The 18,506-nt window shown below is 39.2% G+C and overlaps 1 protein-coding gene across 1 annotated transcript in view; it reads left to right on the plus strand.

The window, feature by feature from the left end:
• Positions 1-5,592: 5,592 nt before the first annotated feature.
• The window catches only part of tmtc2b (transmembrane O-mannosyltransferase targeting cadherins 2b), a 107,602-nt gene continuing 94,688 nt past the window's right edge, over positions 5,593-18,506 (plus strand). Inside the window, exon 1 of the mRNA XM_058387834.1 lies at positions 5,593-6,036. Coding sequence (XP_058243817.1) covers positions 5,954-6,036 — 83 coding nt within the window. The 5' untranslated portion in view covers positions 5,593-5,953. The remainder of the gene's footprint in view (positions 6,037-18,506) is intronic.

Below are 18,506 nucleotides of genomic sequence, written 5' to 3' on the forward strand. Positions count from 1 at the left end.
TAACCTTTGCTTTACAATATGACGCTAAGATTTACGATTAGTCAGTGCTGATCAGGCCAAAATAGTAGATCATTTACAGCATTTGGCAGACATGCTTATCCAGAGAGACTTACACAAGTGCTTTGTAGTCTCCATCAAAAACATATCCGCAGGCTAGAGCGAATAGATCAGGATCTAAGAATACTATCAAACAAAATTCACTTTGAGAAAAGTGAGTTTTTTGAAATTAGTACTCATTTAAGTGCTTGGTTAAGAGGTAGGTCTTCAGTCTTTCGTTGCTCAGACAGCAGTGGGAAGTACATTCCACCACCTGGTTGTCAGAACAGAGAACAGTCTTGATGAAGGTCTTCCTGGTGCCTTTAGGGATGGTGGATCAATTCAAGTCATGCTAGAGTAATGTGATGTTGCTGGGTTTGGGGCATTTTAGGCAAAAATGGTGTAACTCAATAAAAGAATCTGTACCTGGTACGGCTAAAACTAGAAGGAATTTTTATTTTCATTTAATATGTACCAATATTCTTTCGGAAACTCTGGGTACTCTCAAAGGTAAAAATGTTAGCATGGATCTGACAGTACCTCAACCTTAGCTACATCATTCAAGTGCGTAAATGGTCTCAACTGTTATTTTAATCCCTCTTACACAGTTCTTTTTTGCCTGATTTTCTCAGGAATTTATCTGATTTATCCTATTCCCCAAAATTTAAACATACCCCTAGCTTAATTTACACCACTGCCACCCTAACCAGGCAAAAATGAAGAATGTTATAAATGCATGTCGCATGTTCCTGTTAATAAGTCTGATCTATCTTTGTCCCACACGCTTCATGTTCTTTGTTGTGTCCCATTAGATTACAGTCCCAGTGCATAGCTGTAGTCTCAACCCTGTGAGCATCTCTGTTCATTTTTATATTGTAGTATTTATTTCATGACTTTTAGAACACATTGTATATTTGCGTCCATTTATGTTCACTGTATTTATATCCAATGTATTTGTATATGGTTACTATACTACTACAACTAGGCAAGCATCAGTGTTTTAACTTTCAGGCAGCTACAGGAAGCTGGTAGATGGAACACAGCAACGGTGTGATGTGGGACAACTTGAGAAGATTGAAAACAAGTCATTCAGCTGTAATCTGGTTCACTCGCAGAGGTCAGATGGTGTGCTCGGAAAGACATGCCAGGAGCGAGCCGCAGTAGTCCAATCTCAAGATGACAAGTGATTGAACAAGCGTCTGGATGTCCTCCTTGGAGAGAAATGGAGAGTAACCTTCAGGACCGTGTCAGGTTAGAAATAGCAAGGACAACCTTCTTCATCATTCCTGTTTGGTTTTTGCTGTCAATAAAAAACTGAGCTCTCACTGTAGCTCTAAAAATTCAACCTTATCTTTAGGTCACCTCAATGATTGTAGTTCTCTTGTGTCATTTTAATACAGCAGTCATTCAGGCCCCGAGCCATGGACCTGCACCATAAATTATCCCACTCACATAATGCTCATACTTTTACTCTGAGATGGAAAAAAACGAAAGCCTAACTCTACAACAGTAGTTGTCACAGTGCATTTCCGTGACTGAACACATGATTTCAGTCAGAGCCGGAACAATCATGTGGGTGTGAAGCTGGTCCAGACCGGCCACAACTCCAGCACCCAGGGGAAAACAGGACAGAAAACAATGTCATAACTCAGAGACTATAAGTGTAGTGGAGCTAAAGCAGAGATCAACAGGGGATAGTAAGACTTCCGCCGAAGGGCCTGACTATTTAACTAGTCTGTAGAACATATTGCGTGATTCTGAGGTATTTAACTACCGGATAAATCCCATGTATAGGTTGTTGTTGTTATTCTGCTGCTCCCTGTTCATCTGATCTGCATATTTGATTGTTCTTTTGCCAAATTTTCTTCCTAATGCAACTCTCCTATTTTATCTGTGCTTAGATATCTAATTTCTATAAACTTGATATACTCCTGTTTTTAATTCAGCAATTAGATATGTAGCAATCCTCTAACGCTGTCACATTAAACATATAACATCCATCCATCCATTTTCTGTACTGCTTATCCTACACACGGTCAAGGTGGAGCCTGGAGTCTATCTCAGGGGACTCAAGGTACAAGGCAAGGGACACTGTGTTGGGGATTTATGCTCACACACCCATTCACACACTACAGCCAATTTAAAGATGCCAATCAGTCTACAGCTTTTGGACTAGGGGAAGAAACTGAAGAACCTGCAGAAATCTAACCCTAAACCCCAAAGGTACAAAGAAAATGTGCCAACCATTAAGCCACCATACCCACACAATATATAAGCTCAGTGCATGTAGGCACAATTTGATCTATACCATTAAAGCTGTTTTCATTCTCTGACATAAGTGCTTCTTAGTGATACATGTTATAGTATCCATGTAATATTAATCTGTAATGCACGCTGTATTGCGGACATCAGAAGTCCGAGGCAGTTTTAACTTAAAGTAGCAATGATTCTTTTAGTAAAAACAAATTGTTAAAACAAATACATACTTAAACCTAACTACAGTTACCCTGGTTTGCATGACAAATATGAACGTGAAGTTGTCCTCAGAGACATGCACATGGATATATTTTAAATTTAGTTCAGCAGTCTGGGAAGAGCAAAACACACACACACACGCACACACACACACACACACACACACACACACACACTACCTTCCGACTCAAAATAAACACCCACTTTTCTTGTACTAGACCCACTGAAACACTGAGGGCAGACCTGAAGGGAATTTCACTATAGGAGGCATCCACATATGGATGGTTTACAATGAAGCAGAGAATCGGGCCTAGTTACAGTGCTCGCTTTAATTAATTGCTCAAAAAGATTACATCATAGTGTCCTGCTACCCTGTGAATAGCTACATTGAGGCCTGCTTCAGTGAACTGGCTCGGTCTATTGAAACAGGAATGCATCAATATTCACTGGACCATACTGCATTCTTTGTCTCTGTAGCAACTCCAAGATTAATTCACTTTTTCTCTTTCTCCTCCTCATATTTTCTTCTCCTTTTCTTTTGTAAACCTTCGTCTTGGTAAAGACAGCTGAAAAATTATATGTATCGGAAATGATTAGTTGGAATCTGAAATCTTTTTGGCGGGTCCTCTACTGTATGATTTGCAATGCAGTTTGTCAAAGACATTGATTACAGTCTAATAGGAAAAAAATAGGAAATTGGCTTAATATACAATCCTCTAAGTGAATACTACATTTCAAATAATTAGAAAAATTACTGTAGCCAGTAAAGACATATAACTTATTTGCAAATCAAATACACACCTGCTGAAAGAAAACATGTTAGTATTTGACTGCATATTGGGTTATTCAAATTAGATTTAAAACCCAAAGCCTATAGCAATACATTTTTCGGATTCAAGGGCATGGCATGCTAACATAAAGATGGCTTTTTTTTCAGTACAGAAAAGTACAAGCTGTCGAAAAATTGTGGTAGCTTAGTGGTTAAGGTGTTGGACTACTGATTGGATGGTTATGAGTTCACATCCCAGGTCCCCCAAGTTGCTATTGCTGGGCCCCTGAGCAAGACCCTTAGTTGCATAAAAATTAGATAAATTGTATGTTGCTCTGGATAAGGGTGTCTACCAAATGCCTGTAATGTAATATAACTTAAAAATATAAGAGTGTAAGTGCAGCTACATTTTATTTTAATCACTTTAGATTTGTTTTTCTTCCCTTTTTTTTGTGTTGTAGTTGGATTTTTTTTTAATGCTTAATCCATGGATTAAAGTTACATTAACATGAAACCGCAGACCACAGACTTGGGATTCTCTTGGAGTACATAACATTTCGAGATATGAATATGAAGCAGGTTTACTTATTGTAGCTCAACATCAAATACAAATCCTAAAAGATGCTAATTAAATATGCCTTTAATTAGCATCTTTCTATAAATAAATGTAAATAATAAATGTAAATGTTTAGTGTACCTTTTAAAGTGATTAAAAGCGCATGTGAATTTGACATCGGTGGTGCTGTGAATAACGTTGCCAGGGTTCTCGGTTCGATCCTGAGCATGGATTACTGTTTGTGCGGAGCTCCTTATGTTCTGCCCGTGTCTGTGTGGGTTTACTATGGGTTCTCTGGTTTCCACTCACTGTCCAGAAACATGAGTTGTGCGCCAAACGACACACTATTCAATTATACCATGCACTATGTACTCTACAGTCTAGTGTATGAATTTTAGAAAGGTGGTGCCATCTCAAATGAAACACCAAATGTTTCTAAAAACCAAAAACATAAGATGAAATGCAACATCACTAGCTTTACTAGAGTACAGTGAATTTTTTAAACGCCATCCATTTTCTTTACCCACTTTATTCCTAATTAGGGTCACAGGGATCTGCTGGAGCCTGTCCCAGTACACATTGGGCAAGAGGCAGGGGTACACCCTGGACAGGTTGCCAGTCCATCACAGGGCCACATATAGACAGAGAACCACACACACTGACATATATGGGCACAGAACCCAGTAACTGCCTGTTCGAACTTGGGATTCAAACCCAGGACCTTCTTGCTGTGAGGCAACAGTGCGAACCACTAAGCCACTGTGCTGCCTAAAGTGTTAAAATGTTGAAAAAAACAATTACACAGAGCATCAGTGCCTGGTAGCCTGCCCCTCTTTTGCGTGTGTTGAGTGCATCAAGTGTCAGCATTCCACATGTTTTTTTTTTTTAATAAGTGAATCATCTGGGAACTTGAACTGCACTTCTTTTTGTTGGACATTTCAATGTGAACACACAACTCACACTATTTATACAACACAATAGTGTAGAACACATTTACATTTCTGGCATGTGGCAGGCCCTTATCCAGAGCGACTTACAATTTATCTTATTTTTAGACAACAATAAGGGGTTAAGGGCCTTGCTCCAGGGCCCAGCAGTGGCAGCTTGGTGGACCTGGGATTTTGAACTCAAAACCTTCTGATCAGTAGTCCAACACCTTCACCACTAAGCATAGTGCATAAATATGTGATTTGGGATGCACCTGTGGATAAATTGCCACTGGGTGTGAATGAGTGTGTACATAATGTGTGCATGGTGCCTAGTGATGGACTATCATCCCATTCGGAGCTTATATATTCCTGATCAGGACTAAACAGATACTGAAATTTAGTGCATATATGGACCTTTCTATGTCGGTACAAAAACTCAGACTCCTAATTTAGACTCCACACCATTCCTGCAACAAGGAAAGGGCAAATGCTCTTATTTCTGAGAACCCACAAACACTTTGCACATCTGTTGAAGGAATTGCGTTCATCTTTCCCATCTCATCATTTTGTGCAGATTTATTATTAGCCTACTTCTACACACACACACACACACACACGCTCACACTCACACGCACACAGTGAGAAAGAAAAGAAAAACAAAATGTTGTAAGATGAGTAAGTGAATGAGTCTCTTCTGATCTCTCCCGTGTTTAGTAAAATGATTACAGGAAACTCTTGCTGAAATCGGTGCCTTCTGTCTTTAATTCAGCCCGGGAGAGGCGCGCGGGGGAGGTGTCCGGCGCATGCGCACTGCTCACGCCGACCACACGCGGCTCAGTCGCGACGTTTTATTCGGCATCCACCATGCAGTACTACACAAACACTACTCCGGCTGGAAGGAGACGTGCGAGCAGCCTGTCCTCCTGTAAACACTGCACACATCCGTGTCTCACGCCGTGGATCAAAGCCGTGCTCTTCTTCCTCAACATGGGCTAAGAGCAGCACGCCGGGATTACGCGCTTCAGCCATGGGGACGCGGATTTCTGCTGCTTTCATTTCTCTCTTTTTCCCCTGAAGACGGAAAGCGCGTATAGTGAATTGAAAGAGGGGGATCCTTGAACCCTCTCCGCTTGTATCCTGGTCTGCTCTCCTTGCTGTTCCTTTTTTTTCGTCTTGTTTTGGGAAGAGATGATTGCAGATTTGGTGTGTAGCGCTGTGGCTCTGGTCCTGTACGTCAACACATTGGGCGCTGATTTCTGCTACGATGACAGGTACACACACACACACACACACACACACACACGAATGAATCGCTGAATCCCTGACCCCCCGACTCATCCTGTTATCTCTTAGTAACTAAACTCAGGGCGCATCTCCATCATTAGACTTCTCGGAAAGATGTTATTACGTCACTATCCCACGGATCCGGAGTATTTATCTACGTTTCTATTAATGCATCAACTCATGATCGATTACTGATCCTTCATGAAATCGATCACGTGGCTATGATTTGCCGTAACGATCGCGATATATCTTGTCCGCGTTACTCTCCACATCTCCTCGGAGTGTGTTTGGATTTGAAGCTGTGGCGCGTAACTTGAGCTCTTGATTGGACTGGATTGGATTTGTCCGGATCACTTGAAATGCACAGCACCAGCCAAATCTTAAACATATTTCACTGATCCCCCCCCCCCCCACACACACACACGTTTTTCTCCTGATCTGAAACAAACGCACATGCCTTCCATATATGGAAAATAAAATAAAATAAATCTGTACATGTTGATCATTCACAAGTGGTTTCAGGCAGCGCCATATCAATTTCCATATCATTTTCTCATCACAGATCTTCCCATGCTTGGAGAAGTAATGCGTAAACGAGAGATCTTGACCTATAGCTAGAGAGTTTACGCTTGCTCTTCTGGCATCAGGAGCATGTGGGATGCGGAGGAGATTCACACAAACTTCTTAACGCAGAAGACTAAACACTGTCTTACACAATAAACTACTGCCACCTGAAGCCAGAATATAGACCAAAATATTGGAAATGCTGATGAGTTCATAAATAATAGCCCTAATAATATATACAACTTGATCTTCATCATAATATGGTCTGCTTCTATGAGAATGTATGTTGTATACCTATTCTTTATAATCATAATCATATCCGTCCATGGATACTGAATGAATACAACTTTTCACACACCCACATTTGAACACAATCCTTTTATTCCACTATATAGGATATAGCTCACTACTTTTACATGTACAGGCACATTTCTTTTAAGCCATAGAGTTTTAACCCTGAAAATTAACCCTGAACTGTCTGTCAACAGGTTCAGGTAAATTTATTTTTTATGTTCGGATTAAATCCAATTGATTAAATCTGGGTGACCTTCATACTATTAACTGTAAGATCTAGGTAATAAATAGAGGTGAAGCGTCCATATTTTGCGATGTCGTTTTGATTGATAAATCTATCTGAAGTGATCGTAAAGTTATTTGATGACGCTGTTCATTTTATTAGCCTCCGATTGAGGCTCTGTATGTCCAACTTCCTGTTCATTTAAATTGTGCATGATTGTGAGGTAGATAAGGATTCATTTAAAATTATTATTTATAATCACCTTGCTGGCTCATTTAAAAAATATATATATATATTTTACACATATGTTGTTTGATTCTAGTCAATGTATAATCAATTATATTTGGAAATCGATTTGTTGTTGTTGCATCGATTCATTTAAATAGCTGCTTTTTAAATCGCTGCATGTAGGAATAAATAAAATAAATCTGGGGATGATAATAAATGGTTCTGATTTCCATCTCAGCAACACAGACCCTGCTTTAAAAAAAAAGAGAAGCTGCACTGAGAAAGACAACATGTCTAGATTAACACTCAGTGTGGAGACTACTTGAGGAACAAGGTGGTGGTGTGATAAGAGCCCCTAATTAACCAGCAATTAAACCTTCAATTAAAGCTATGGATAAATAGATTTTACATGGTCGAACCTAGATTTTTTCCCCCCATGCATGTTGTGTTTGTGCTCCAGTGCAATGTATTGTGGCATTTAGATTTATTAGAGAAGCAACACAAGTAGGTCTGGGCTTTATCTGTTTCTGACCTACAAAGTGTGATGCCTTGAGTATAACGTAATTGATTTAGACCCTCCATTCTCCTGTTTGTGTGTTGCTGCGTAACTCTATACTCACTCAGTATTACAGTAAGTGTCTCGGCTCAGAGGGGATGGTATATTAGTCCTGCTGCTTTAGCTGCTACCTGTAATCTCATTCACAGCAGTGGTCATGCTTGAAATAATCCATATGGGTGTAAATAGAGCAGGGATGGTCCAGATTGTGGACTGTAGCCTTCCTTCTGGGAGATACGGTATGAAAATAGCAGACACAAAGGAAGTGTTGATCTGAAAGGAGGCGTACGGGAGAACATGGAAAGCATGCTGTTCATTGATAGCGGGTTTTACAGAATGTACATCGTGTGAGGATATGTTTTTAATATCAGGGTGATGTAAGCAAGGTGAATGTGGGCTTGCAGCCTCATCTCGAGTCAACTTATTACACAGATGTTTTGATCGCTTCGATCCATAAAGTTTGTCACTGATGCTGAGTTTAAAGGAACACATGATGCACTATTTTCTGCCCATAGTGTTAGGAATCCTAATATCGACTGAATTTATTCCCCACAAGATACCAGTGGTTCTCAAAGCGGGATCTGGAGACCCCAGTGGGTATGTGATGATATTCATGGGGCCTTTTTTTGTTTGTTTGGTTGTTGTTTTTTTTTGTAACAGGAAATGACAACCCAGTATTTTCAAATCTTTTCATTTTTCTTTGTCTTATGAATTCAGAAGCTTTAGTGTTGTGAACCGAATAGAATAGAAAACATCTGGATGGGGCTGTGGTGTCTTAAGTGGGAATAAATGGAAATAGAGAGGTAGTTTATTATTGTGTTGTCATTATTAACACTACATTAAGTGCTTATTATTAATATTTATTATTAAGTATCATCACACCAGACTTTTGCATCACTCTTTTTGTAAGCTCTGTCTCATCTGTGGACACTGATTTGTGTTTTATGTGCCAAAATCCACTTATCTTGTCTTGCTAGCATTTTCGTCTTAGCGCTGTTGGTAGATTGGAGCTACCATTTTAGCGCACGTCTAAATCGTCACACGCTCGCCTCAAAGGAAAGAACTTACACGAAAGTCCATATTTATACTCTGCGACTCTTCGTGAGTCCATCTCAGCATTTTTGTTTAAAGTATGGTATTTTGCTCATGAAATAATTCTCTACAGAGAGTGGGTGAAATTTATTTTCCAGTTAAAAGGGTCCTTTAGAACTACTTTACAGAGAAAGCCTGCAGTATACTGTTACACCCTCATATGTTGCTGGTTACAATAGCTTACAGTGTCATGGGATTTTCTCTGTCGGTTTGCTTAGCCTGTTTTGTGCGTGTTTATGCCTCCTGATTGATCCTGTTGCTTTGTGTAGCCATGGCATGGCCATGTGTATTTATTGTGTTCTGATGTATCGGCTCTTGAGTTGTACATTGACTTGTCATACGCTTCATGAAGCCCTTATACATTGCGATATGATCCGGAAGGCACCGTAATTCATCTCTCTGGATGCTTATTTATGGATGGGATGAAGATACAAATCTACTTGCCTCAAGAAGTTTTAGTAGAACATCATGACCACCTGTAGAGGATTACAGGTCTCCTACACTTCCCACAACAACAGGCCTGTATCCGTGAGATAAACCCTCGCTTTAGAGTCTTCCGCCAATGTCACTCATGCGTTTCCAGTTTCCAAATTCCATCTGCATGTTTGGCACCGTGGGTTATTTCCCATTAATTGTTTCAGTCCATGATATATTCAGCTTTGCAATTAGTAGGCTTAATTCCAAACTGAAATACTCCTCATGTCCCTTAGCCTCACCTGCGGTGTCGTGTGAGGAAAGGAAGCTGAAAGCATCCCATCAGCCCGGCCGTGGCCAGATTTCTGCAGCTCGGCCTCGTTATTCTTTCATTTGCGTTGAGAAGGAACAGATGTGGCACTGTAGGAAAACGGAGCGTGATAGACGCATGTGAGCGGGTTTTGAGGCTGTATACGACCATAACCCGAGCTGATACGAACAGCTTTTACCTCACATATATGTGGAGATTGAAGTGAACAAAACTAGATTATAGTTAACCTCAGGGGGGAGTTTGAAATAAAGATGATGAGTACTGTTTTTTAACACTGAGACAGAAAACTTGGTCTTCCCTAGACTGGACTGAGATTCAGGAGAGAGTAATGCATCAGACATACCTGATCTAAAAGGTCTGTAAACTATCTGTAAAATAAAAGCTGAATAAATGATTATGGCTTATTTTGCCATTTATTTTTATTTTTCAAGCTCTATACCAAATAGCTAACTTAATTAACATAAGCTTGGCATTTTATTACCATTCCCAATATCAATTTCTCCCACGGCACCCATATTCCGTTTGTCCTAAAAGTAATAATATGCTGCACCGAAAACCATTAAAAAAGCCGATTTATAAACGAAAAGGCGATTTGTGAATCAAAACAGAGCTCTCCATTTAGCTAATGGTTAAATATTAAAAAGTGATGCAGTCCAGCGCCGATATCCGTGGAGACTCTCTTGGACACTTCCGTACCGAGCGATGCCAGAGGATAATGCATTATGATTCTCGTTCATATTCATGCATGCTTTTTATGGTAAGCATTTTTCTCTTGGCTTAAGTAATCGCAGAAAAAACGTATTTTTCATTTCTTCGTTGAGCCAGCGTCGTAGCCAGCGTTGGAGCATAAATTCTCATTAGCTATTCACGTCAACATAAAAGCAACGTGCTCTTTGCTCTATGGTTAATGTCTTTGGTGAACCGATCGCACGCTGGTGACATCACATCACCCTGGCTCATGTGCTTCTTAATAAGCTGTTCATTAAGCTTGGGCGATGCAGTGTCCCTTTGGGGGAATTGTGTTTGCTCTGTAAGTCACAGTGCTCTGGAGCTGACACCTGCGATAAGGAGTATGAGCCATTATTTACAAGTTTCATATTTCTGCTGCAGTGAACACCTCAGCCAGGCTACACATGAACAAATGGACAAATGCCAAGGCTGAAATATGCCTGGCCTATGCGCCGTGCCACAAATCTGTCCACGTACACCCTGATGTACGAGCTCATCTCAAGGCTGTTGTTCCGAAATGATCAACACGATTTTTCAAGGCCATAGTGGTGTCACAGTTTGAAAACTTCCTGCTATAATAACTAAGCACTTATCTAAACTGGTAGGTTATCATGGTATCATAATCAACCTTACAAAACCTGCTGGTGACAATGAAACAAAAACACGAAGAAATCGAAAGCAAAAAATGACCAAATATTTGCACCAGAGCCTTTTTAGACACATCCAGGAACCAGAAGTAAACAAGAAGATTGTTTGTGTCGTTCTTCTTTTTCACAAACATATTTTCAATAATGACTCTTTGCATCAAATCTTTTACATTGTCAGCATTTTTTACACTGTTATAAGCTTAAACAGACAGCATTGCCCTGAAGGGAGAAAACAACCCCACACAGCAGTGCTTAGTCAAATATAGGTACTTGTTTTCAGCACACAGTGGGTGCATCAGATGACGTCATTCTAAGCAATTTGGCTTCTCTTAAAAGTGTTCATGATTACGGTAATATACCATTTATAAAAATCATCTAATGTTTGTTTTTTAATTGTCAAAACTGACACAAGACAGTGTAGGGCTGGGTGATGGACAAAATCATACATCACAATATGGAAAATGTCATATCTTTGAATGATATACACTCAGAGTTATTCAATCAGAGAGAGTTTTGCTCTGTGTCATGCTGCTAGCAGCTCCTCGCTTTCATCTTAGTGACATAAATCGGCTGCAGAAAAGTGGCTTTGCAACATCGGTGATATAGAAGAAAAGTCGAGGAAAAAGATCTGTCTGCTCTCCTGATTATGGATCACTATATAGCACAGCTGTAGCCAGACAGTTGTATTTATTGGTAGCTATTTTTCTATATATAGATAGAAAATAAAATGTGGGAACCCTCAAAATGTCTTTTTTTCTTTCTTTTTATGTTTGTTGTAATATACAGTATTGTATTGTGTGGCTGCAACCTTTTTACAGGCTTATGTGTTTAGAGTGCACTTGTATCCCCTGCGTGGAAAAACGAAGCTTAATGTAGTATGATCTAATCCAAAAGAATTGGGTTATAATATTTAGGCAGCTGCTGCTATACACAAAAGGTATGAGAAGCGCTGGATTAAGGAATTTGATAGCGTAAGGAACGATCATACGCCGTGACTAACCGTGACTCCGTGACAACCCTTAGTGGGCTTTTGGACCATTTGTCTTTCTTAAGGAAATGTCACACAATTCTACCCGAATGTGTCATTTTAAGTATTATATTCTGCGGAGTTTATTTCAGAAAGCAGAGCCTGGGCATTAATCTAAACTCTAGCATGTGGTTGAGTTTCCAGGGCCTTGTGTTGCGAACCTCAGTGATGAGTTGGTGTGTACTGGAAATAGGTTTGTGTGTATGTGCGTGTGTCTTCATGGGTACGTCTGTAATGTCCTCATGCTCCGACACCACGGCTGTGGCGAGATCCGAGGGCGGCAACTCCGACTCCATGCATCTCCCTGTAATTATCCCTCTCTGAGGGAGAGAGAACGAGAGAGAGACTCACTCACCCTGTGAGGCCTCCTCTAATCCCCCAACGGCTGAGTCCAGATGGCCATGTTTTTGCAAAGCATTGTGGGATTGTTTTTTTTTTTTTTTTTTTTTTTTTTTAATATATTTATTTTGTGAACAATGAGACGAATGAGTTGTGATACAGACATCAACGCTACAGAAGATGACAATTTAGCAGCCTGATGTAAGAAGAGAGAAAGTGCGAAGGGAAAGAGCTGTTCTCACATATTGCTTAGCTTTTTCATAAATATCATGAAGACTTTGTTTATGGAAATAATTTCACACTGTTCATTTATTTATTTGGAAATGCTCGTAAACATTCGACCATTGTCATCATGCGCTCAGTTGTTCTGGCTGTTGAAATTCAGACTGGGGCTTGCTGAAATACAGCATATGGCCTTCACATTCATTTTTAACTGTCAGAACACATTTCTTTCCTCTGTAGAATGTGATATTTCAGCTATAATAACAATAATAGCTGAGAATGGGAGGATGGGTAAGCAGAACATTATATGATATTATTGGTTAAAATGGGTGATTCCTTGAGTGTGGTGCCGTTTTTAATTTACTGATCAAATAAAAGTAAAAAAAGATTTCTAAAGAAGTAGAAGCTGAGAAAACATGTAATTAGGCATTCAGAAAAAAATGTGTTTACTCGTCTCATGCAATCAGATTTAAGTTTTATGTCAAAATGTCTTTGCTGTCAGTCAACACTGGTGCTTCAGAGTGTTTGTAGCTGTGCTTTAGTGTTCTGGACATCATCACATTATACCTGGGGAGAAAAAGTGTGAATTTCTCTCTGATTACTATAGTTAATTAAGTCTGTCTGTCTGTCTGTCTGTCTGCGTCTGTCAATCCATCTGTCCGTCCGCCTGCCTGTCTGTCTGTCTGTCTGTCTGTTCATTTATATATACCTCTGTTTCTCCTCATCTATCTATCTATCTATCTATCTATCTATCTATCTATCTATCTATCTATCTGTCTGTCTGTCTGTCTGTCTGTCTGTCTTTCTGTCCTTCTATCTGTCTGTCTGTCTGCCTGTCCTTCTATCTGTCTGTCTGTCTTCCTGTGTTGTCATCTTTTTTTAATTAAAAAAATTTAATTTTAATTTTCTACATTTATACATGTGTATATATAACTCTGTGTCTCTATCTGTCTGTCACTTTCCTAATCACTTCTTTGACATAAATATATTTATTCATGTTGAACAAGGAGGAATTTGAGTCGGTTGGCATTTAAGTGACAGCCAATTCCTGTGGTGTCTTACGAACTCGGGGCTTGTCGGAACTGGATTGTGTCGATTGTGAGAATGCCATTCTGTCTTTGTTCAGGTTTCGTCCGGCAGTAAAAGTAGATAAAATCTCTTTCTAATCTCTTCACTGTTCTCTATATTTATCTAGCTCGTGTATCAAGCCGCTGTCAGGTCTGTTTAGATTTGGTGGTATGGTGCATCTCGAAGGCTATGGGCTGTTGTGCGTCATTTGGGCACTTCAGAACGGACGGCACTCTGACTTGGGAATACGGATCACAGATAAGAAGCCTTTTAATGGGGACTTTAGTGAGTAATAAGTAATTAAGTTTCTTGGTATGCAATTAGCAAAAACACATCATGAGGTTAACTAGCATCCATGCTTAAGGCAAAAGGCAATTTAAGGACAATGTTTAAAGTAATAACATTTCATTAGGTCCTTCGTCTGAAACATGCGTATACTTTGTTGTGAAATCTGGATCAGGAAATCAGAAAATATTCAGAGGCGTATATTTTCAGTAGAAGATTACGAACAAAGACAAATGTTGTAAGTGATGAACAGCATTGAAGAATCACTCACAGAGCGAGCAAGAGTATGAACTGAAGAAGTAAAGGCGGGTCAGAAGAGATAACCTTCCCTATATGTGCCCTAACTACACTTTTAGTTGTCAGTGTATTGATTAATGGTGGTACAGATTGCAGAATAAATGATTTTTTTCCCTGTTTGTGGTGATTTATTCTCTTCTCACACTGTCCTTTATCATGGCAGTGAACTGGTAGTAGACAAAGACCACCATTTCTGTGTTTTTGAAGACAAAAAAATTATATTAAATATATATGTAATAAATATATATATATATATATATATATATATATATATATATATATATATATATATAGTGAGAATAAATGTATTGCCATAGGAAGCTTTACAGCTCATTAAGGTTCAGACAAGCGGTCAGTTTATTGCTCAAATCTAATTGGTGCAGGAGGAATAGCCCAGGACTGAGACCGAGAACCGTGGCTTTATTACGGAATTATCACATTTTCACTCATTCCTGGTGTTGCACAGGTGGGAGGCCAGATTGCATGATCTTTCCTTCACACTATAAAACCATGATATGGAAAGCACATATGAGCTTATCTGCTGCTAAAAATAATGTTAGTGACCCACTGCAGATATTCTCATTCCCTGCTTTATGTCTTTACGTGGATTTAGGCATGCCTCTTAAAAAAAATGAAATTTTTTCCCTTTTAGAGTGATTAACTGTTATAGTGTTGGATATTGACATGCTAGTTTTAATTAGTTTCTATTATACTAGTTAGCACCTCTTAATCTATACAAGAGTCCTGTCATCCTGGCACATTGTTCATCAGTTTTGGGTCAGTGGTCCCCCTTAGACAGCATAAACCCTAATAAACATAACCTACAGTCAAGACAGGAGGAGAAGAGGAGAAGTGTGTGTTTGTGTGTAGAGAGAGAGAGAGAGAGAGAGAGAGGACATGTCAGATGCTTATGTTAAGTAATCTGACCAGCGGCTGACCGTCTTGAGCACGACCTGGTGAGGTGAACTGTATCCCTCCATATGCAAAGGTTAAATAGTTGGTAGTACACAGGGGAGTGGAGGTCCGCCGTCTTTTATGTGAAACAGAGCTCGTGGAATGTAAATGTAAAGAGGATGATAATTAGTTGATGCACTACAACAAAATCTGCTGTCTGAAAATAATTAAAAAAAAGCACTCTGGACTAAAAGCTGGAAATGAAGCGCTGGGTTTCTAATTATAATTAGCTTACCTGCTGCGATAATTACTTCCATGTTTTAACGCTTTAATTAGAGTTGATGCATATCCTATAGCAGAAGCTTGATGAGATTCAAATACCAGCTTTATATTAATAAGCTTTAAAAAAAAAAATTAAATTGTTGACATCATTTATTGTTTTTCTGTGAGGACGAGTCTCTTTTATGGTAAAAAAAAAAAAAAATGACATGATGACTAGAAAAAAAACGAGAGGCTGGTGAATAAGTAAACATAAGTGATAACAGGAACTAACTAGTTCCATAAATACTGGAACACCAAAATAAAACACATACCTGTGGTATACTAGGACTAATCAAAAACTCTTTATTATTATTATTTTCCTCTTAACATCGCTGTTATTTTTATTTTTATTTTTTTATTGCTTGCGTATTTTTTCCAACAATTTTTGTTCATTTACCGACTAAATACGACTGAATTATTACTTACACATTGTGGTTTTAGTCTGTTGTTATGATCACAATTCGTGATGTGTTCTCACACTTTAACGTTTTTAAAAGAGAGGTGTTATTTACGTCGACGTCTTGGAAAATGGGTCAGCTTTTTGCAAACTCAAGTGAGACAACTCTATACCATGTGATGGATTGCTTTATTTATTTCTTTTTGAGCCGTGGCAGTCTAGGGATCTAATCTCCGACATGCTGCTTGCTAAGTTACCCTTATTAGCTGATGTCTAGACAAAAATCTGAGCAGGCTTTTTATTTTTTTTCTCTTCCTCCACCCCATCAGTCAGGATGTGCTCCTCTCCAGCTCAGCTTCATTACTGGAGTGGTGCTCTATCAGAGCAGGGGGAGGATTGGATGCCTCGTATCACGTTCCAGCAGGAGTTAATGGGTTCTGTGATTGCTGGGGCACATGACTGGTGATTCGGGTGCCCAGGACGCACTCAAAAGAGCTGTTGTTGGTAGATGATTGGTTTTTAGAGGACCTCAAATCAGACAGATTGGTCAGGCTTCGACTGTGCTGGTGAGAGGGCAGAAACAGGGGAGCTTTGCTGCACAGAGAGAGGAGATTAATTTTAGGGGACCATTCCTAATCTCCCTTCATGTCTCTCAACTCTGTGACCGTTATTTAATTAAAAGCAACAGCTTATCTGATCTTATCTAAGTGGTATTATTTTTGCGCACCCGTCTGTTCCTTTTACCAGGTATTAAGCCGACCACATTAGCCACTTATAATTAAGATGGATTCTCTTTAATTATTAATGGATCATTTTGCCACAAGCGTCACGATCCGCGTTCCTATCCTGTACATCCAGCATCGCTGAAGCGTGTCTGCGTATCGGCGGATTAGGAGGAAGTCATGTGGCTAATGGAGATTATCGTTTCAGTATAATTAATCACTCGGGTTCTTTAAGAAGACAATAAATGTTGGCAGTGCAGACAGACGGATTAATTCGACTGCCGTTAAGAGAATGCTGGAAGGAGACCTTTCAGAAAGAGTTTGGTGTAATATTTCACCCTCATCAGGCTTTTCAAATCCTTTTCGCTAGGTGGTTAATGACTCTAGACATGGGCTCTGATTTGCTACTAATGTGTGCTGATGGATTGGAGAACCATTACAGTTCTACCCTGCTTTTATTTTAATGGGATTAGACAGGCTGAAGATGGTGACTAAAGAGAATAAAGAAAGAATTTGATCCATTTAAGCAAACACTGTTGTTTTTTTTTTACGAAAGAAAACTTGGAAAAGAAACTCCCCTCCTCTTTGCCTGGCTAGGTCCTGGTTGCCCGCTTCAAGGTGGTCCGGTTAGTGCGTTTACTTTTGTGCAGTCCTGGATGGTATCTGTGTTCATTTGTTCAGCCAGTGTGTGCAGCTTTAACGCTTGCCAGTGGAGGGGGAAAAAAGTGTGTTTTCATGATTGATGGGTGTGTAGAACAATAGTGGAAGTGTCTCTGGTTTGGAGCAGAGGGAAGTTACAGTGCTTGTGTGTACCAACCTGTCAGAAACCATCTGATCATCGCTGTGTGGTTGCATGTAGATGGAGTTTCAGTTTAGTTTCCTACACGAACTAAAGAAACGACGCTTTCCTTATTACTTTTCCTCTGTAGCTGATATAACGGAAAGAACCTGGAAAATTGTTAATTAAATTGTACATTTATCCAGTGTACATTTTTTAACGCTCCGGAACTGTTGATTTTATCTCGGTGATTTCAGAAGGTGTAAATGAATTTACATTAACCCTTTATTTATCCCGCTCCGTTCAGGCAGCTGATTTATCAGGCATTTTTAATCAGTACAAATAAGCAAATTATTTTAAGTCTGATGTAAAATTAATCAGGACGTTTTATGTTTAACCTTATACAGAATTTTAGTGGTTGAAGAGGACACCTTCGATTTGTACATGCTTATGAACAAACACTTGAAGCATTGAAGAGATTTTTAGTTTTTTTGCAACTTTTATATGAAAATATTTGACCTAATAGACTAGGTAAAACAATTTTTTCCTCAAATCCCTGACTGTCTACTTTCATATGAGCTATTAGGCACCAATGTGAAGTGTACCATGACAAAGAAATTCAATCCCGAATATGAGCACACCAAAACAGGTGCAATTTTTTTTATATAGTTAATGCACTTGTTTTAATATATTATTGTTGCTATGGTAACAACTCATTCACAGAGACTTGTATGGCAGATGATCTTACGTAATCTAAAGCTAATTATATTCCAATTTAAAAATAATTGTAACTGATTTTCACTGGTTAAAGCTTTCTGCTTCTGTTTATATAAATTCTAAGGAAGGAGTCTCCAGTGTCTGCGGTTTCAGTCAGTAGGTTTTCCAGCATGGGATCACAAATCATAAAAAATCTCTGGCCTTTGGAAAAGCTTAAAGGGCTTTTTATTTCCCTAGTTCATACTTCGTTCATGGCCCAGTTCTTATTGATGCTTGAGGAGTTTTTTTGTTGTACACAAGGAACAAACTAAC

Source organism: Hemibagrus wyckioides, linkage group LG04, assembly GCF_019097595.1.
Source record: "Hemibagrus wyckioides isolate EC202008001 linkage group LG04, SWU_Hwy_1.0, whole genome shotgun sequence".
NCBI lineage: Eukaryota > Metazoa > Chordata > Actinopteri > Siluriformes > Bagridae > Hemibagrus > Hemibagrus wyckioides.